The 20,854-nt window shown below is 43.9% G+C and overlaps 1 protein-coding gene across 1 annotated transcript in view; it reads left to right on the forward strand.

The window, feature by feature from the left end:
* The window catches only part of LOC118123791 (voltage-dependent T-type calcium channel subunit alpha-1I), a 72,366-nt gene that overhangs the window by 32,028 nt on the left and 19,484 nt on the right, over positions 1 to 20,854 (forward strand). The window contains 19 exon segments of the mRNA XM_035181392.2: positions 1,237 to 1,388; positions 2,158 to 2,343; positions 3,730 to 3,847; positions 3,995 to 4,150; positions 4,369 to 4,459; positions 5,764 to 5,918; positions 6,354 to 7,094; positions 7,635 to 7,735; positions 9,126 to 9,249; positions 9,554 to 9,622; positions 11,538 to 11,716; positions 12,025 to 12,151; positions 12,499 to 12,624; positions 12,748 to 12,837; positions 13,038 to 13,230; positions 13,508 to 13,659; positions 15,155 to 15,264; positions 17,241 to 17,374; positions 17,841 to 17,911. Of these exon segments, the coding sequence (XP_035037283.2) occupies positions 1,237 to 1,388; positions 2,158 to 2,343; positions 3,730 to 3,847; positions 3,995 to 4,150; positions 4,369 to 4,459; positions 5,764 to 5,918; positions 6,354 to 7,094; positions 7,635 to 7,735; positions 9,126 to 9,249; positions 9,554 to 9,622; positions 11,538 to 11,716; positions 12,025 to 12,151; positions 12,499 to 12,624; positions 12,748 to 12,837; positions 13,038 to 13,230; positions 13,508 to 13,659; positions 15,155 to 15,264; positions 17,241 to 17,374; positions 17,841 to 17,911 (3,075 nt within the window).

The following is a 20,854-nucleotide window of genomic DNA, read 5'->3' on the forward strand; positions in this document are numbered from 1 at the left end:
CCCTCCCCTGATGGACAGCAGGATATTGATTGGGAATAGATGGCCCTGCCTGATAATGAGACTCCGAAAGAGAAAGAAAAATGGATGGATCCAGGGGGCTGGTGGAGATAGACTGAGAGAGAAAGCGGATTAGAGGAGGGGAGGATTGAGAGTGGGTTTTTCTCTGACATGGTTTGCTAACTTTGGCAGGGCTAACTGGCTATTTCTCCTCTGGCTTTGAAACCGAAATTCACAGGGGGTATCAGTGAAAGCATCTGATCCATATCGTGCATCACACACATTCAGTCTCACACGCACGCGCACATACAAATGGAAATAAACCCGGGATTGACCGGAGGATGAGTTTGTGTTTCTTTTGTGTGTGAGTGGTTTTTATGTGTTTGGGTATCCTCTCCCGGTTCCAGATAACATCCTCCTATTCAGCCACCAAGTTGTGTGACCCTCTACCCTCTCCGTCCTATTTCTCATTTTACTGTTCATATTTGCAAATGAGAGTTTTTTTTTCTTCTTCTAAGTTTCACTTAAACATCTGTGATAAAACAAAAAAAAAAAACAGGAGCCATTGGCTGGTCAATGAAAAGCAACCGATATGAGCCTTTCACTGATATATAGGTATATTATTTTATGTAAAATAAAGACTCAACTTTTATTTATAGTCATTTATGATCAAGTTTATGGTTAACCTGTGAAATATTGAGCCTTCCTTTTTATAAAGTTTTGATGGCAACTCCTTAGGAATCAGTGCCAATTGTTTTTTTATCGGCGGATATATCAGTACTGGATATTTTATATATCCACGTCAATATCAGCATCGGCCACCGAAAATCCATATCGGTCTGACTCTATAAAAAACAAGATTTTTAACCTTTATAGTTCGCTCTCATGCCTCTCTCTCTCTCTCTCTCTATTTCCTCTGTGTGCTGATTCTATTTGCCAGGTTACAAGAGATTTCTCTTTGTGAGTGACTGACAGTCTGAGTGACAGCTTTTTTAAACACAGGCGGAGGAAGGTGACGGGTACATAGTCGTTTTCTCCACAGTCCTCCCGCATCTTTTGTTGCCGTAGCTGTGATTGCAAAGCAGTGGTTTAATATCGACTATGTGTTTATGTCTGTGTCTCTCTCAGTTCTCTGCTTTTAAGAAAGTTTACACCTCTAGCCCACATCTCACCTGCTGTTTTATTTTTGTTTTGCCGTTTCTTTGACCCCCCTCCACCCCTTTACCCACCTCCACCCAGCCCGAGGAGCTGACCAACGTCCTGGAGATCTGCAACATCGTCTTCACCAGCATGTTCACGCTGGAGATGATCCTCAAGCTGACTGCGTTCGGCTTCTTTGAGTACCTGAGGAACCCCTACAACATATTTGATGGCATCATTGTTATCATCAGGTCTGTAATCTGCTTTAGAATTAGTTAAATGCATGTTTTGTCCCAAAAACGTCAGAAAAGATTGAGCATTTCCTTTTATAATATCAAATTGATGTTATAAACATCTGCATGGTCCGATTTATAATTCCAAAACTAATACTGTTTAATCTACTATGATACAAAACTGAGAAACATAGAAAATCATCTCTATAGCAAAGCTGGGATGTGGAGAATAGTCGCAGATTAATATTCAATCAATCAACTGATCAAGTTATTGTTTCAACTCTATAGTAAAGTCCCAAAACCGAATTCAAAGCTGTCGTATGCAGCTTCAAATGTCTCCTCTCTGAAAAAATACCATCAGCTGTCACAACGTGTACTGACTGAATAAATTGCATCCAAATGCAGTTTGAAGATTTCCCCTCGTGTGGAGAACGTTAACTTTCTTCCAATGCGTATATTCATGATTCCACATGAAGCTTTGCATTACACTGTTCTTTTGAAATGATAAATATAGGAAATGTCCTGCAGCATGGGGATAAAATATGTTAACGTCAGAAATATTTCTTATCACCAGTATGGATTCTCTGCCTCTTTAGAATGTGCAGTAGTGTTACCGCCTTGTCCGCTTATTTAATCTTCTCTTATCTGGTCTGTCCCTCCTTTACATTGATTTTCATTTTTTAAATCTAACTCCCCGGTTGTAACAATACACATGTTTTTCTCTACCATTTTCATATTCTTCTCCAATTCTCCAATTTCTCACTTTCTCCCATATGACACATCCCAGTGTGTGTGAAATCATCGGCCAAGCAGACGGCGGCCTGTCAGTGCTGAGGACCTTCCGGCTGCTGAGGGTCATTAAGCTGGTGAGGTTCATGCCTGCACTGAGGCGGCAGCTGGTGGTGCTGATGAAGACGATGGACAACGTGGCCACCTTCTGTATGCTGCTCATGCTGTTCATCTTCATCTTCAGGTAACCGGGGGGGGGGGCACAGATTTATGTGGAGTGTGACTCAGAGAAAGGAAATAAAAAAATAAGAGGGCAGAGAAGTGTGGATAAAAAGTGAGAGAGAAGAGAGACTGTGGTGTTTAGTAGCTGTACGTACTGTATGTAAATACTGTGTATGCACTGTGAGGTACAGTGCAATGATAGTTTATAGCCTAAGACGATCGATTATCAATAGATGAACTCTGCGCAGGCTGCTGAAAGCTATGGCTGAACCCCCTTCCCCCCTTCACACACACACATTCTTGCTTTCCCATCTATGTCAGGGATTATCTCGTTAACCTGTCTTCTTCTCCAACATTACTTCAGTGCATGAAACATTTGAAATTCCATTAAATATGACAGATAGGCTTTGGGCCAAAGAACAGTGATAAGAATAAACCGCAGCTCTCAAAGTGACACCTAGAGACTGGGCTCAAATTGCACAGTGATGATTTTAGTTTAGCATGAATATATGTTGTTTTAGAAGTAATACACCATTAGCAATGCTTTAGCTTTACCTGAATCCAGTAAAGAACCATACCAGTAAAATCTTAGTTACACAGAGTGCGAATGTGTGTGTGTGTATGTGTGTATATACGCGTCCCTGCAAACCTGCCTCTTGACACGTACAGACAGATGGCATCAGAGCTTTTTAGTCTGCTAATGCCATCCTGAGCAACTGGTGCTTTTTGGGGCAGTTAATGCAAAGTACCTCTCAGCTGCGACATTTAAAACCTCTTCATAATCACTCCAGAGAAAGTGACGGATGAGAATATGAACGGCGCCGACTGGGTTTCACAGTGACACCAGCAAACTGATGGTCGACACTGAAAGGAAACAAATGCTAGAATAAAACTTGAAGAGACAATTGCCCTGGTTATGCTGATTTGATGTGTGTTTGTCTGTTTCTGTGTTTGTCTTCAGTTTATGGTCTGAAGCATATTGTCTTAAAAGGCATAAAGTTAGTGTTTGGATTGACAGAATCAGAGATATGGCAAAAAAACGGTAATAACTCTCTTGGATTCATCCAGATTGCTCAGACAGATCTGTATGTGTTCGTGAGACTGAAAGTGGAAGTAGGGCAAGAATAAGTTAAAGTGATGTGCTGCCGACAGATCTGCAAAAAAAAGCAACAGCACAAAACACTACATTAGCGATCTTTTATCTCTAATGTAGAGTTTCGTGCTGTGTTTTGTTTTTAGGAGAGGTGTAAAAAATGGTTTATTATCAAAGAAGCAGGCCGTCCTACTCTTGGTAATTAATGGGAAACACTGACATGCAACTTAACAGCATGAATGCACTCTCTTCTTATTCCTACGACAGGATGTGCAGCTGAATCTATTATGTTAAAATCTCTCCTGTGTGTTGCAGTATCCTGGGGATGCATATATTTGGCTGCAAGTTCAGTCTGAAGACAGAGGCCGGAGACACGGTGCCCGACAGGAAGAACTTTGACTCCCTGCTCTGGGCCATTGTCACTGTCTTTCAGGTACAAATGACACACACACACTTTCATATCACAACCTGTACAGATGTGCTTGTGAGGGCATGCACATTCTTTCTACCTCTATCCACGTGTGTGTGTGTGTGTGTGTGTGTGTGTCCCTGCTCCACACTGTGTGTCTATTTCCTGCAGATTCTGACTCAGGAGGACTGGAACATGGTGCTCTACAACGGCATGGCCTCCACCTCCCCCTGTGCTGCTCTCTATTTTGTGGCTCTCATGACGTTTGGAAACTATGTGCTCTTCAACTTACTGGTCGCCATCTTGGTTGAGGGCTTCCAAGCTGAGGTGAGACCTTTTTTTCTTATCCTCAGATTTAGGGCATTAGCAGTGAGCAAAATAAAAAAGTATGAATCAAACGTTGAAATTTGTTTGACTTTTCTACCCTTGCTTATTCTCCCACTCTTTGTTTCCTCACCTCCTCCCATGGGCTCCCTCTCCTTCTCTGCCTCCCTCTGCATCTCTTTCTCCTTCTTTTTCTCTCTCTGTCACTTTCCTGGATACAGGGCGACGCAAACCGCTCCTACTCGGAAGATGACAGGTCCTCCTGTAATTTTGAGGAGACTGAAAAGCAGAAAGACTCTCTGCAGCTCTCAGGTCTGACTGGAGGCGTTTTTTGATTTGTCCATCCGTCCACCTCTTTTCTCAGGAAACGCCTCGAGGGAATTTCCTCAAATTAGGACTCGAGCGTGAACTGATTAGATTGTGGCAGCTGTGAAAAAAGGGGTCTATTATAAAAGAAACACAAACACACAGAATTGTTGCATTAAATATTTATTGTAGACTAATCATTATCTCACACTGTTTCCTTAGTAAATAGTCACATCTGATTGGCTAAAGAGGAACCCAATCTTCCAACCTTTCAGCATTCAGGTTGTTTTGTTGTGCCCCGGGCGTCAGACATGTTGCCCGATTTCAACAAACATTGCCGAGCAACAGTCTGAAATGTAAGCTGCTCACACTTTTAATAATGCATGCCTGATGCCAGTTCTCCATCCATCCCCCTCCTCTACTCTCCCTGTGGGCATAACAAAAGTGAACTCTCCAAAGCATCATGCTGTTGAGCAGCGTAGGGTAGAGCAGCATTTAGCTGCACTCCAGGGGGGGCTCGCTGTTCTCCTGAACCCAAAAATACCTTTTAAATGTCAGTTTACTTTGTTCCATTCAAGTACAATCAAACACATTATGAATATGTTGAGGAAGGACAAACCGCTGGCAGATGTTCTTCTTACACTTCTTACAAGTCTCCTCCAGTGTTTCCCACAGAATGTGATTCAATCTATGTCGGTAGCTGCTGGGTTGCGGGGTGCAGGCGCGGGGGGTTGATGATTGCCCTGTGAACACGCATGCAGTACATTATTACACGCACGCGGTGCACAGAGAGGGCTGGCGTGTTTGCCTGCTGAGGACTGCAATGCGCACAGCGAAAGAAATACCTTCCCGAGAGAGGGGGCAAAGAGCGCTGCAATGAAGCCGCAGCACAAAACAGATCATTTGTGTTATTATGAGAAATGTTTGGGAAAAAAGAGTGGATCATTATGACTCTGTGGCAGGACAAATTGGACAATGGCGGGCCGCCACAGTCTTGGTAATTAATGGGAACCACTTCTCCTCTCCGACTCCTGTGAGTTGGTTTAGTGTAAATGAATCCTTCCTCTGTCTCTCTGAGCCGCGCGTAACCTTGTTTCAGGATGTTTATGGTGCCGGCTGATGAAGAATACAAAGTTTTGTTCGTGTGACAGCAACAGAGAAGAACAAACAAAGGGAGATGACTTCTTCATAAGGGGACTGTGGAGGAAGGCTCTCTACTGAGTGTTGTCCATCCCTCCCACCACTCCTCTTTCTTTCCCTCCTCATTATTCCCCTTATGTCTTCTTCTTTCCACTCCCTCTGTCCTTCAGACCCAAAGATCTGTACGCTGACCCCCAATGGGCACATGGACTTGTCCTCCCTGCCTGCTGGTCTGTTTCCAGGAGAGAGGTTGACCTTTGCTCTTGGCTCCAGGAAGAATAGCGCTATTTCTCTTGGCAGGGCCAACCTGGAGCAGAGGGCTTTGGTGAGTGGAAATGGCCGTAATGAGAGACAGGCTGGAAAACACATAGCTGCTGTTTGTTAGTTGTTGACTGGTCATTTCATTTTGACTCCTCTGAAACTGTGTGAGAGAAATATTGTGGGTGATTGCTTTCGTTTTGGGTCATGTCTGTATTTTTAAGGGGTATTTCAAATCATTTTTTAATGCTTTATTGGTTTGAAGGACGATATTATGCATCAGCAAGTTCTCATTAAATGCCACGCTACTTAATTGACTACAAATTTAAGTATGGGCTGCTCTCACACATTTTTTGTAATCAGTAGCATATGATTATGTTGCTTTATTCTTCTTTATTATTATCAGATATGTGTGGATCTCTATTTATTATTGTTAGTAAACCAGAGGGTCAAAGCTGATCCAGTCTGGACATGGTTCTCTGTCTGTCTCTTTCTCCCTCAGTATCCCTGTCGGCGTTACCACAACTGGGGACGCACGCTGCCTCACCACCCTCAGGCCCTGTGGGCCCGTCGTTCCAGCTGGAACAGCCTGGGAGGCGGCCGGCCTTGTTCTTCCTCATCTCCCTGCGCCAGTCCATCCTTCACTCCCACTTCCGCAAGGCCCTTCTATGGCTACGGCCTAGGTGGTCTGGGAGGGTTGGTTGGAGGGAGCCTGCGTATCCGTGGTCCCCGTGCCTCGTCATCCCCGCACCGACACTTCCATGGCGTCCACCCAGACGAGGAGGAGGCTCTGCTCTCTCCTCCCGCTGTTGCTTCCCACTCTCTTCACCTCCCCCACCCTATGCTCCCAGGTCACTTTGTACCCAGGAGGGACCGCAGAGCTCTATCACTGGAGCTGCCCCACCTGCTGCAGGTGCCGGGACCCCCACACCCTCCACCACTGCCGCCGCCGCCACACCACCTACCGCCCCCCATGGCACTCCACAGGAAGAAGAGCGTCTCTGGTGGGATGATAATCAGCGCAGGTGGTGGCGGTGGCCTCGACAGTCTGGGTGGGTTAGGGGGGGTCCACCAGGACTGTAACGGGAAGACGCCGCTGTCTCAGCTTCTCCAGCCCCCAACTAGACACCAGACCGAGCAGGCCGGAGGGGCGGACCCCCAGAGCCAGCTGATGACTGACGTCTTCCCCCAGGTGAACGCGCGCAGCAAGGACCGGGAGGACCTGGATGATGACATCGAATATGTAGGTTCCTGTTTTGTGTTTGTGTGAGCGAGGGAGGGAGGGAGGGAATCAAACAGTAACAGCATTAGGACAAGATGGTGAGAAAGTGAAGTAATGTTATAGTCATCTACCATCACTATACCAGTATGTAACAGATAGAGAAACACAATCTATCCTTGTGATTCCCAGTAACCGAATCATTAGCTTTTATGTTCAAGCTCAGGATTTCACACATACAATAATCTCCTGCTGTCTCGTGTAGGATCTTCGAGTACTTTGTGTAAAGCCTGCACTCATGGGAGCCCCATTGTTTTCATTGTAAACAAGCCTGTGTACAAGAGAAACAAGGTTAATTAGAAAGGACTATTTAGACAGCGGGGGAGAGAGCGTTGCAGATGGCGGCGTTGGAAGATGCTCCGAGCTGTTGCTATGGACGTGTTTCACTTTTGTAAATAATTCAGAACGCGAGTCCAAACAGGAAGTTTCTCGGTGTGTTTTTGTGTTTACTGCTGTGCGTGGTGTATGAGCCGCGTTGTGAGCTGACACATGTGTTTGTTGCAGAGCTTGTGCTTCCGCATCCAGAAGATGTTAGAGGCGTACAGACCGGACTGGTGTGAGAGCAGAGAGGACTGGTCCGTCTTCCTGTTCTCCCCACAGAACAAGTGAGTCGCCATCGTCCTTTTTCCCCTGTTGCATATCTGCCAGCGCTCCTGATTTTTTGCAGGAGTCTCCCTATTTATAACCTTTTCTCCCGCTGTGCTCCTGATTGATCATTTCTCCTGTTATCTCCAGATTTCTTAGTAAAATCAAATGGGTGTTTCTTGGTTTCTGTGTGGCATATGTGCATTTTTTCAACCACACTTCCAGAAGAGGAAGAAATGCGCATCGAAATATCAGTCAGATTGGAGCAAGACCTTAAATTTCTTAACCCCAAGCCACGTTATCAACCATCACGTGGTCTTTACGGGTAAAAGTGGAAAAATCTCCCTCTTTTTCACAGCCAAATGTTGGCAGGTATGTTAATTTATCAAGTGCATCGACTGTGCGTTGAATTAAAATGCTCTCTTATACCCACTGCCTCACACACACACACACACACACACACACACACACACACACACACACACACACACACACACACACACACACACACACACACACACACACACACACACACAAACACTTTATCAGTTGTCATACAGCGTCTCACCAGAGCATAATCAGGGATGGGTGGGAAGCTCCTGTTCCCCATCTCATCAATACGAAGGACAGGTTGCCAGGCTTCCACAGAGAAGGACTACATTAAGAGAATCGATCACCACCTTGTTAATAACGAAGGGATATTTTCAACACTGCCCCCTCCTGTTAGAGAACGAAACGTGCCCCGGGGGTTATACGCATTACCATAGGCAATTCATTAAATTTGGCAGGAGCGCGTCAGAGGAAGACACTCAGTCGAGTCTTAAATAAAAGACACTGAAATGTGTCCATGTGTTCCAAAATAGTTTAGAATAAATTTGATGCCTCCATTACTTGATTCATTCGGTGTCTTCTCATCTGTTCCAGTAAACACTGCAGTGGAGGTAGTTAATTGCTTTTTGGCAGGACGCAGTGTCACATGTGAAGTTTTAGAAATACATATTCAGTATTTGTGTGTCCCATCTCTCTATCTCTCTTTCCGTTTGTTCCTCTCTTATCTCCCTCTTCTGTTATCCCAGCAGAGCAGCGCACTCAGGAGTCTGTTGCCTCTGAGAGTGTTGTTAATATAATTTGTTTTGAATTAGGAGCAATGTAAACAGGGGCTGAATGAGGCTATTTACTCGCCAAGATGCGAGGGAGCTCCCGTACGCTGTGAGGGAACTTGGCTCCCATTCTGATTGGATGGAAGAGAGTGTTGCATTTTGTTTTGGACAGAGTGTAGCCAGACATCTGCAGTGTCCCCCCCCCATTTTTCAGGCACTTTTGAAATGAGGATTTTAACTTTTTCGCTGTCTAATTTCCTTTCTCCTCCTCTCCTCTCCTCTCCTCTCCTCTCCTCTCCTCTCCCTCCAGGTTCAGGCAGATATGCCAGTCGATTATAGCCCATAAGCTGTTTGACTATGTGGTGCTGGCCTTCATCTTCTCCAACTGCATCACGGTAGCTCTGGAGAGGCCCAAGATATTACAGGGCAGCTTGGTAAGTCCATCGCCAGTGTGTCTGTCTCTCTGTGTGTGTGTGTGTGTGTGTGTGTGTGTGTGTGTGTGTGTGTGTGTGTGTGTGTGTGTGTGTGTGTGTGTGTGTGAGTGTTTGTGTGCATGTGCCGTTTTTGCACGGCTGCTTTTTCTATTCTCTGAGGATAAATTCAGTTTTACTATCTAAAAGGATCAGTGAGTAAACTTTTACTAGCCCTAACTGCCCCATCTTCTCTCTCTCTCTCTCTCTCTCTCTCTCTCTCTCTCTCTCTCTCTCTCTCTCTCTCTCTCTCTCTCTCCCTATCCAGGAAAGAGTCTTTCTCACCATCTCCAACTACATCTTTACGGCCATCTTCGTGAGCGAGATGACTCTCAAGGTAACATTTTACAGCCTGTCTCCCTCCGCCGATGAGTCCAAAGAGTCGTGTGTGGCCGTACTACACAGAGTCACACTCCTTATGCCTCCGCGCCGGCGACAGCCAGCGGCCGCTGGAGGCTTTTTGTTTACGCGTTGTCCGTCCGCCCGTCTCTTCAAATTCGGTCCAAACGCTCAGATGGTTTCAAGGTCAAGGTCACTGCGACAACACAAAACACATTTCTCAGAAACACCTCAAGGGAATTCTTTCAAAATTTGGTACAAATGTTGAGACTCACAAATTTACTGATAAGATTTGGGCAGTTAAATGTCAAAGGTCACGGTGATATGACTCTGCAAAATAGAATGGAGCCTGAAACACTTCTCGTTGGTGGAGGCATGAAACTGCAATGGGGTATTTTTAGTTTTGTCTGTCTGTCCCTTGTCTTCCAGTGTTTTGTCTCTCACATTGAGTTGACTTCGCCTCAGTGCTTTCCCTCCTCTCATTGCAGTTTCCATGTTCCTTTGGAGGATAGTGCAATTAAACAATGTCATTAATTAGTGGCAAGTCTTCTCTTATGGATGCGGCCAGTCTCCAGCTGCTTCTTCTTCAAGTCGGTTTTCACCTCCCTCTGTTCTCATCAGTCCCTTTTCAGACTCTTTCAAGTTCCTTCTCATTTATTTGCTCTCCCTCTCTTTGCCATTGTCTTTACACCCTCTGCAAAGGGCTCCGGGACAAGTGGACCATCAATTATGCACCCCCGCAATCAATTATTAACCAATCACAGCCCGTCAATGAGCTACAGGCTTGTCAGAACCCTGGCTGAGCCGTACACGTCTCCCTCCATGTCTCTGTCTGAGCCTTGTGTGTCTCCATTGTGTGTTTTGTTGAGCGTTTGATTGTGTAGCTTTCATCCCTCATTAGGACTCCAACACAGTTTGTTGTTGGGTGCAAGACTAAATAAAAAGCACAGCACAGCAGGACTGACGAATTGGTCAAGCTGCAAACACACCGCAGCCTTGTGCTGTACATTCACTTGACTTTTTAGCATTCAGACCCGCTATGTTTGCCAGACACTGATCTTTCAAACATCTTGAAATGTTTGTACTCTAACCCCCACAATCCCCCTGAAGCCTCGCCGGACACTTGGCAAACAGATTCAAATGTCAGACACAAGGCTTCCACTGCTCAGGTTGTGCATGAGTAACGCGGTGCCTGTGACACATGTGTCTCTCACTGTTTTAACTCACAGCAGAATTAAGTACCATCGTGTGACAAATGGATTCACAGGCAGTGCAACATTATTACTCTACCACCAGATATCAAACACACTGGTACCCGTGTACTCCCTTTGGATAGTGTGTCAGTTTGCATGTGTTTCAAGGGTGTGTATGTTATTATTAATCTGTATGAGTGGTGTGTTTGTGTGTGTGTGTGTGTGTGTGTGCCCTCGTGCGTGTGGGTGCCCTACTGTATGTGTATGTCAGATAAAGTCAACATCTGCTCTAGGGGCTCTGCTCTCAAAAAGCAGGTGTTGTTTGAAGAGTTCTGTGTGTGTGTGTGTGTGTGTGTGTGTGTGTGTGTGTGTGTGTGTGTGTGTGTGTGTGTGTGTGTGTGTGTGTGTGTGTGTGTGTGTTGTTTCAACAGCCAGATAAGAACATGTTTTTAGTGCGTTTGTGTTTGATACTAACGAGACATGTTACACACGTTTTTTTTGTCAAACACCAATCTTCTGCCGATCATCTAGATAATTTAGTTTCACCTTTTTTTATTTCGTGCCACATATTCGATTTTTGGGTTTTAAATTTGACAGTTTACTTTACAGAGTTGATTCAGAAACTAACAATACACATACTTTATATCTTCTAATTGTGTTTACGCAGCTGTGAACTAAGTGTAGTCCCTGCTCTTCATCTCTGTCTCCTCTCATCTTCAGGTGGTCTCCATGGGTCTGTATGTGGGTGACCAGGCTTACCTGCGGAGCAGCTGGAACGTCCTGGATGGCTTCCTGGTGTTTGTGTCTTTGATCGACATCGTTGTGTCCATGGCGGGTGGGGCCAAGATCCTGGGGGTGCTTCGAGTCCTCAGGTTGCTCAGGACATTGCGTCCTCTCAGGTTTGGACGAGGGTTGTTTTTTAAACAACTTTTTTTTACTGTTATTTTTCAAGAGCAGACAGGGAACTTAAATTCTCTTTCTCAAGTTTCCTTCTGGTCACACAGTTTGTACTAAATATATAGAAGTCAAAGAAAAAATCTAATATGTTCCCCCCAGGAATAACATCAGTGCTATTTTATAGATGCTAAAATGGAGCAGCCACACACATGTTAGACGAGGCGTGTCGTCCATCTTTATTCACAGTCTGTGCGTACAATGCACAGACACAATGATTCTAATCTCTGTTTTTGTTGTCTTCTTTCTGCAGGGTGATCAGCAGAGCTCCGGGTCTGAAGCTGGTGGTGGAGACCCTCATCACTTCCCTCAAGCCCATTGGCAACATCGTCCTCATCTGCTGTGCTTTCTTCATCATCTTTGGTATTCTCGGTGTACAGGTAGAAAGCAAATTAATTGCATGTTAACTTTTTCCAAATAACCTATTTGTGTGCACTGTTTTTCTCCCCATTATGAGCTTTTTTGAAAAACTCTAATTCCCTCTCTTCCGTCTCTTTGAAGCGCACAAGCTATTCTACATCTCTCTCTCTTTTCAGTTAACTTTCATTGTCTTCCCTCTTCTTTCATCACTGCAGAAAATTGTCAGCTGCGCTGATCTCTGACCAGCTCATTATTTCACTCAAGAGCATCTTTTCATGTCTCCGTCGGGCCCTTTGAAGGCTTATTCCTCTGTTTCTTTATGAGTAACAGCATTAACAGATAGATGTCCCTGTTCTTTTACCGACAGCTGTTTAAAGGCAAGTTCTTCTACTGCTTCGGCCCCGACGTCAAGAACATTACCAACAAGTCTGACTGTCTGCAAGCCAACTACAAGTGGGTTCACCACAAGTACAACTTTGACAACCTGGGACAGGTTAGTGCTCTCTGCTATTTGTGTGAGCGTTATGCTTTTTATCTGCAAGCAGAAAAAAACACTTTTCTCCATAAAATAAGAATTTCAGTTTTCCTTTCTGTTTCTCCGGCTTCTGTTGTCTAGGCTCTGATGTCCCTGTTTGTCCTTGCCTCCAAAGACGGCTGGGTTAACATCATGTATCACGGCCTGGATGCTGTTGCTGTGGACCAACAGGTACCCGCATATAACCTGCACAAAACTTATATTTCATAAAAAACCTTGCAGCACAATCTTCACAATCCAAAATGTAAATCTTATATTTTTTGATCTGACAAACTCTTCTTTCCTTTCCTCTCATCTCTGTGTTTGTTTCTCACTTCCTTCATTTCCTGTCACATAATTCTACGTGAACAAATTCACCACTCCAACCCCAGCCGGTGACCAACAACAACCCGTGGATGCTGCTGTATTTCATCTCCTTCCTGCTCATCGTCAGCTTCTTCGTCCTGAACATGTTTGTCGGCGTGGTGGTGGAGAACTTCCACAAGTGCCGCCAGCACCAGGAGGTGGAGGAGGCCAAGAGGCGAGAGGAGAAGCGTCAGCGGCGCATGGAAAAGAAGAGGAGGAGTAAGAGAGAGAGAGAGAGAGAGAGAGTTTGTAAAAAATGATAAAATTGTACCTCAGAAATGCAGATCTAAGTGGTGACAGACAGCAGATCTTCTGTGGAAAAATCCTCTGCTCCACACGATAGAGATCATAGCAGTTTGTTTTGAACTAACTTATATATAATGTGAGATCTACTTGTTGTACATTGTAACATTTACTTTCTTCAACTGAAACGAAAAAATACAAGTACAAATTGGTAATGTTTCAAAGCTTCATTCGTGTATTTTTCCACCAACAGAAGCCCACAAGCTGCCGTACTACGCCAGCTACTGCAACGTGCGCCTGATGATCCACACACTGTGCACAAACCACTACCTGGACCTCATCATCACCTTCATCATCTGCATCAACGTCATCACCATGTCCCTCGAGCACTTCAATCAACCTCACGTAAGAAGGAGTGTCTACCTGTCTGTGCAAAGACAGGGTTTCCCACAGGCTGAGCGTTGACTTGTCCGTGGGTCGCCACGTGACCGATGTGCATGAAGAGGGGGGAGTGTGACCCAAAGTTATTTTTGTGAAGCTACAATTTACAGTTGTCCCCTAAACACCTCACACGTAGACTGTTGGTAAATGCACATGAGATGCCGCTAGTCCCCACTCCAAAATATGTTCATTTGAAAAAAAGGAAATACGTTGAAATCATAGAATGTGTATAAAGATGGACGATGCGTCTCCACTTCCTCCCACTAGCGAAGTCAAAATATCCTGGATACGAATGTTGCCATCTAGCGCATGTGGAGCCAGGGTCGAGGTCACGTAGATACAGGCACGCCACCAGTCGTGAGTCAGTCTCAGCTGTCAATCATAACATTTCACCTCGTTTGTATAGCAACAAATAACTAATTCAAACCAAACTTACTGGAAGAAATTGCACTTAAACAAGTGTGAACTAGCTGAAGTAACCAAAACCATCAGTTTCTTTGATGTATACTTTGGATTGTCCCATTCACTAACATTGAGGAAGTGGAGTTTATGACCTGGGCTACAGCCAACCACCAGGGGGCGATGATCGAGACACTTTATCTATCATGTCATCCATCTTTATATAGAGTCTGTGGTTAAAAACTGAGTGACTTGACGAAAACAAACCCAAGCTTCTTCAACAGATTCCTTCAAGCTCCTCATCAGTAAATGGAATTAATGCTGGTTTCATGCAGTCTGATAAATCCCCCTCCTCTCCAAAAAGACACAGTGATACCACTGACTGCTCCACCACCGTGAAACTGCGTCCAGACTCTGCAGCCCGTGTTGTGAGTAGCTGCAGTCGCCACAAAGGAGCCGTGATTGCGCTGCTGATTTGACGCGGGCCGCTGTCAGAGAGGTGTTAGCCGCACCGTGCGTGTATCTGCCCATTCAGTCGGGATGAATGGACGCTGAAAAGCCTGATGGCGTTTTATTTTTTATTTTTCGCGAGGGAGAGTGAGGTGATTATTCTTCAGATAAGATGCCAGTTTGACCTTTAAAGCGGAGCGAGCTTCCCTCCAACAACTGGCCGAGCATCAGATAAATATCTCAGGTCTCGGCTGCACTTGTCAGCTGTTGGTCCTGACATTTGGCCTCCTCCCCCTTGCTACAGGCTACAGGTCTGTTTTTCTCTTTTAGAGTAGAGAGCAGTTAGAAATACGATCCAGCCTCTGCAGTAACAGGGAGCTGGACTGAACGTTGAAGACAAATACAACAGTTTAGCTTAAAAAATATGTGTTTGTTGGGCGACATAATGTGAGGATGCTCTGTGTTTGCCTCCGGCGTGCTTGATTTCACTCTGCAAACAATAGGCACACTGCAGTGTCTCCCTGCCGATGCTGTGGATAAGCCACACCGCACCATCACACACACACAAACGCACACGAAAACACACACTTTTTAAACCCTCTCTTTCCAGTCTCTGGATCTCGCCCTGAAGTACTGCAACTATTTCTTCACCTCCACTTTTGTTTTGGAGTCTGTGCTCAAACTCATCGCCTTCGGCTTTCGACGCTTCTTCAAAGAAAGGTACAGTGTGTGTTTATACCTGGCGTGTTGACAGTGTGATTGTGTGTGAGAGTCCCCCCCCCCTGTGTGTCTGCGTGTAAGTGAACGTATCAGCTTCTCTTCTGGGCCTTTTTTTAATGTCCTGCCTGAAAACGCAAGCACCCCCTTGGATTAGCTGCTGCAAAAAAATAAGCTTTATATTTCAAGACAGTTGGAGATTTAGTGTCACTAAAATTACAGTATGCCTTTGTCTGTTTAGCGAAGTCACTTATCCTGTATATGATGTGGAGGAAAATTAGACGTTAAAATAAATAACACGGCTCCAGGCACATGCCATAATCTCTTGAATGAACATATAATATAAATAGTGCCGCAACAACAGTTATTTAGCTCAAAGTGTAATAGCTGAACAAATCCGCCTTTTGCTTTGATCATTATAAATGGACCGAATGATGATATTATAGAGGATTATGAAATATGCTTGTGAGCATGTGAGCTGGCTCTCATGTGTTCTGTTGTTAAGTTGACTAATCCGTTCTCTGGTGCTCATACAGATTTCATGACTATTACCACACATCAGCAGTTTTATGAAAGAAAACAGAAGTGTCCTCTTTCAGAAGCAAGTTCAAAGTTTATGGTTTTCTTTTTTTTTTATAACTTCCCTTATTACATTGAGTCATCCTATGATGCTTAAAAAAAAACTTTAATTAATTTACAATTAATTACATTGATTAAATCAAACTTTCATTTCGTGTGAATGTAACAGCCTTTGATGAGGAGAGTTTTATTTTATCATATTAGTTTGAATTAAATGACCTCGGTCTAAATGGAAAAAAAAGACTTTATTCGGTTGAACAAAAACTAATTACCTCCGCCGTGGAGTTCATGTTTTCATCTGCAGTTGTCTGTCTCTCGGTCTGTTAGTTAGCAGGATTACACTGAAACGACTGATTAAAACAAAACTTCCATTTAATTTTGTTTAAACTTTTTCCACTTTCTAACATTGCAAGATTGTGTGTTTTTTTAATATTTTTCAATGATTTCTCAGAGAAAAATTTATGTATATTGATGACAGTAATCATGCATGTTAAGGGGAACTGTTATATGCGTGTGTGTGCAATTTGGTGCCGATTCAAATAAAAATCTGGATCGAGTGAATTTTAAATGTGGTTTCATAAGGGGACTGTTTGGCCCAGAGGTGTCTTAGTTCTTTATTAGTTCTCTGCATGTGATACCACTGAACTTGTACTGTACTTTGTGTGACCTCTGCAGGACACACACCTCAGCACAATCCCTCACTCAGAGCCCAGACTAATTGATTTGTCACTCACCTGAATGTGCACGGGGATGAGACGTCTTATTCTTTCAGGGATATGCAGTGACTTATTAAAGGCAGATACAGATTTAGGAGCTTATATTACACTGATGGTAGTTTAATGTCATTGACCTATTTTAGTCCGTGAAGTGAAAGAGGAGGGAGGGAGACAGATAAGGTGAGAGAGGGAGAGAGACAGATAAGGTGAGAGAGGGAGAGAGACAGATCAGGTGAGAGAGGGAGAGAGACAGATAAGGTGAGAGAGGGAGAGAGACAGATAAGGGGAGAGAGGGAGAGAGACAGATGGTAAAATATATGGGAAGGGAAGCTGGACTGATCAAAGACAAAGACAGACCAGGATAAAAGAGTGATGAAATGAGAAAGAGATGGACGGATATAGAGAGAATTTATCACACTGTTATCAGCTGGCACTTTGTCTCTTTTTATGTAGTGTCAGCAAAGCCGCGAGCAGTCATTGTGCATAGTGTGATTTATAATCCGGGGTGATTCTCAGGCCAGCTCTACAACTGGGTTATCGGAGTAGAAGGTAGCTTACAAACACACGTGCCACCAGCAGAACTGCATTTAATGTAATAAGTGCCAACAAGGGAACAGCTCCGGCTTTTTAAGTGTGACTTTGACAGTGTGTGTATGTGTGTGTGTGTGTGTGTGTGTGTGCCAGGTGGAACCAGTTGGACCTGGCCATTGTGCTTCTGTCCGTGATGGGCATCATTCTGGAGGAGATTGAGATCAGCTCCGCTCTGCCCATCAACCCCACCATCATCAGAATCATGAGAGTACTGAGGATAGCACGAGGTACGTTAACTCCACTCGTGAGAAACACTCACACAAACTCGCTCACGAATTCTGCTGAACTTCCTGTGCGTCCTTTTTAGGAACAGAGAATATTGATTTGGTCTTATGAGTGAAATGAAACCTTAAACAACTTTTGCATATCTGTTAGCTGTAGCATAGCTCATGTCTACTGTGTGTGTGTGTGTGTGTGTGTGTGTGTGTGTGTGTGTGTGTGTGTGTGTGTGTGTGTGTGTGTGTGTGTGTGTGTGTGTGTGTGTGTGTGTGTGTGTAACATGGCGTGTAAATGAAGAACTGACCTTTCCACAGTTTAATGTTTCTCATTTAGTCTGTAATTGAACCTGAGGGATTTTCCCCCTAAATCCCCACTCTTAAAATATCTCTCTCTCTGTTTCTCTCTCTCTCTCTTGTTCACACACACACACACACACACACACACACACACACACACACACACACACACACACAGTGCTAAAGCTGCTGAAGATGGCGACAGGAATGAGGGCCCTGTTGGATACGGTGGTCCAAGCCCTGCCTCAGGTACACACACACACACACACACACACATGCACAACCACTCGCACAATGTCCACCTGGGAGTTGGCCGATCTCTCTCAATATTCAGCTCCCTTAGGCAGCTCTAATAAAGACGACTCATTCATACCACAAACTGGTGGACTGACACACACACACACACACACACACACCCGTGTTAGAGCATATACAAACAATCTCTTTTGTAAACCTGTGGAACGGCTTTGAAGACGTCTGTCAGATTAATATGAGACGAGAGTTCAGAATCTTACCTCTTTATTTCTGCTCTAAGTGGATTGTGATATGTTCACCGCTGCCCTGTGGTGTCACTGACTGTTGTTTGGGGGGTTTTTTCTTCAAAGCTCTAACTAGGTTTCTATCATTAAACTGCTGTTGTTGTCCTCGACCGACCTGTTCGATGTCAGATGCTCAGTGCACCAGCAGTTTCTTTATTTTTCAGGACATTCCAAATTATTGTCTGGCTACGTCCAATGTTTGTGCAATGGCTCTGATCGATTTTGTTTCTCTTTTCTCAAAATGGCTTTTCTCCTACACAACTCTCTGGTCATCATGTTAGTTTATCTCTTTTAACAAAAAGCTAGACAAGACATGTAGACAGAGCTGTTTTAATAATCAATCTGAAGTCAGTCGAACATGTTCCACGTTTGTTGTTTGAAAATTGCGTGCGTTCAAAGAAATCCACATTTAATTACCACAAAGTAAATCTTGTAAACTTGTGTGATAGTCATCTTTTAAACTTTAACTCAAAAGTCTCAAAATACAACAGACATTTTGACATAGAAAGCAAAACTTAATGGCCCGTTCAGTTCAGATAAGACCTGACAGTGAGACAACGAGCCAGAATGTTCGATACCTTTACCCTCTTGCTTGAGCAGCAAAATGCAATCCAGACATCATTCATTTTATCATTTACACCTTTGCTTCTCCTACTGTGACATGTCAGCTCATGTCGACCCAAATGGCCCTTTCAGTTCCAGTAGTGTTCGATGGGAATCTTAAGTGTTTTCGCTTTCAGGACCATGGAGAGCACTCGGACTCCCACCACAGTGTGCTAGAAACAGAAGTTGCTCCTCAAACCGTCTCTGGTTCAGACACTCAGACTGATTCTATAGAAACAATTTGACAATGAGACAAAGATAAAAAGTTGTTTTGTATATGTAATATTTAGGTGTATCTATAAACTTTGGCAAATTGTTTTACCTGTGAAAACTTAAAGCGATGGTTTTTGGATTATGCGTATTTACTGTTTTGCCGATGCTACTCCCACATCTGTATTTATGTGTCTGGAGGCAGCAGCTGGTTAGCTTAGCTTAAGAAACACAGGCAGGGAGAGGACTGAGGAGTGTGACACTGAATGGTGGGCATCGTGGTTGTGTGGTTTTGTTTTAATCCGTACAAAACCTACTCTGTTTGAATAAAAACTAAGCCAAAAAGCAATCTTTTAGACATGCAGGTGCAAGGACAAACACACAGCTTTATTTATGGACATGCAGGCACACACACACACACACACACACACACACACACACACACACACACACACACACACACACACACACACACACACACACACATAGTCTGACCCATTGACCAAGAAAAGTAAGACGAAGCAAACAGAGGGAAACAGGTGGTGTGGAGAAAGGAGTGCAGGCAGAGGTGAGGGAGAACAGATTCCTTGTCTTTTCTTTTCTATTGATCCCCCTCTCATTAACACTGAGCCCTTTGCTCCATCCCGAGGGCAGCAGGCGAGGTAATTAAAACTCGGGCTAATTAAACAGTTTCAGGAGGTCTCTGCCAGTGTATATGTGTGCGAGTGCATATTCAGGTACGGAAAGAACGACAGCGGGCAACTGTTGCACCTGCCGAGATATTTAATCTGAGGCGATATTACTCTTCATTTCACTGTGAAAATGAAGTGGCAAGCTGCCAACACTTTTTTTCCCCATTACATCCCATTGAATATTGACATTTCAACAATGGCTTCAGGAGGAGGAACAAAGAAGCCAGGAATATATAAATAATGACTTCATAACACACAGGGGTAGATTTCTGCTCGAATAATAATTTATAATATCAAACGTGATGTGAATACTTAACAAGCTCCACAAGGAGTTCATATATTTAATAGGCTGTGACAGACGTAATGAGCAATCCATATACTTACACTAAATAAGCTTAATAGGTCAGAGGGAAATTAATTATTTTAATGAGAGTAAGACACAAGCAAAAATATCTGCAACGTTTTTTCTCTCACTAAATCTGGATTATGGTTGTAGTTCAGTTTGATGTCATTTAACTTCAATCATGGTCACAAGCGTGTAACTTGTCTCCTGTTTACCTGCAGCTAGATCTTTATAGCTCTGCCAACCCCATTCAAATACAGCCAAAAAGCCTCTGCTGCAAATACCTCAACATCTTGTAATAAACTTTATTTGCATCACAAAACCTCTTTAAGCAAGTTCTGTAACTGGCATAAAGTTAATAAATTTTTCCTTAATTGAACTTAAAATGTTCTTTGAATAATGTTTTCCCTGAAAAACAGATGACCTAATCTAAACCTCTCCTCAGAAAACATGGAGTGTATTTATAGTAACTACTTCTCGGTGCATGTCCTCGTTCCCAGTGGAGCAGTGTTGTTAGCAGAGTATTAAAAACAGTGAATAGGAGACTGGGCTCTGTATCCCTGTAATGGGATTAGAATTTGCCCTGAGTGTTTATCGTGCAATATCATCATCACCATTAAGTTGTGGGAACAGTGTCCTGTTTTGCGGTGGAATGGAGCCAAACTTGAAAATTCCCCACGGCACCGGGGGTTCGGTTTTAGCAAAGTCTCTGCGGGTGTTTGCGGAGCCAAGCAGCCGCGCACTGTAAATAAGTTGTAATCCTGTGTGACCACTTTCGTGCACATTCATTATTTGTATTATGTTT

Source organism: Hippoglossus stenolepis, chromosome 16, assembly GCF_022539355.2.
Source record: "Hippoglossus stenolepis isolate QCI-W04-F060 chromosome 16, HSTE1.2, whole genome shotgun sequence".
Classification (NCBI taxonomy): Eukaryota; Metazoa; Chordata; class Actinopteri; order Pleuronectiformes; family Pleuronectidae; genus Hippoglossus; species Hippoglossus stenolepis.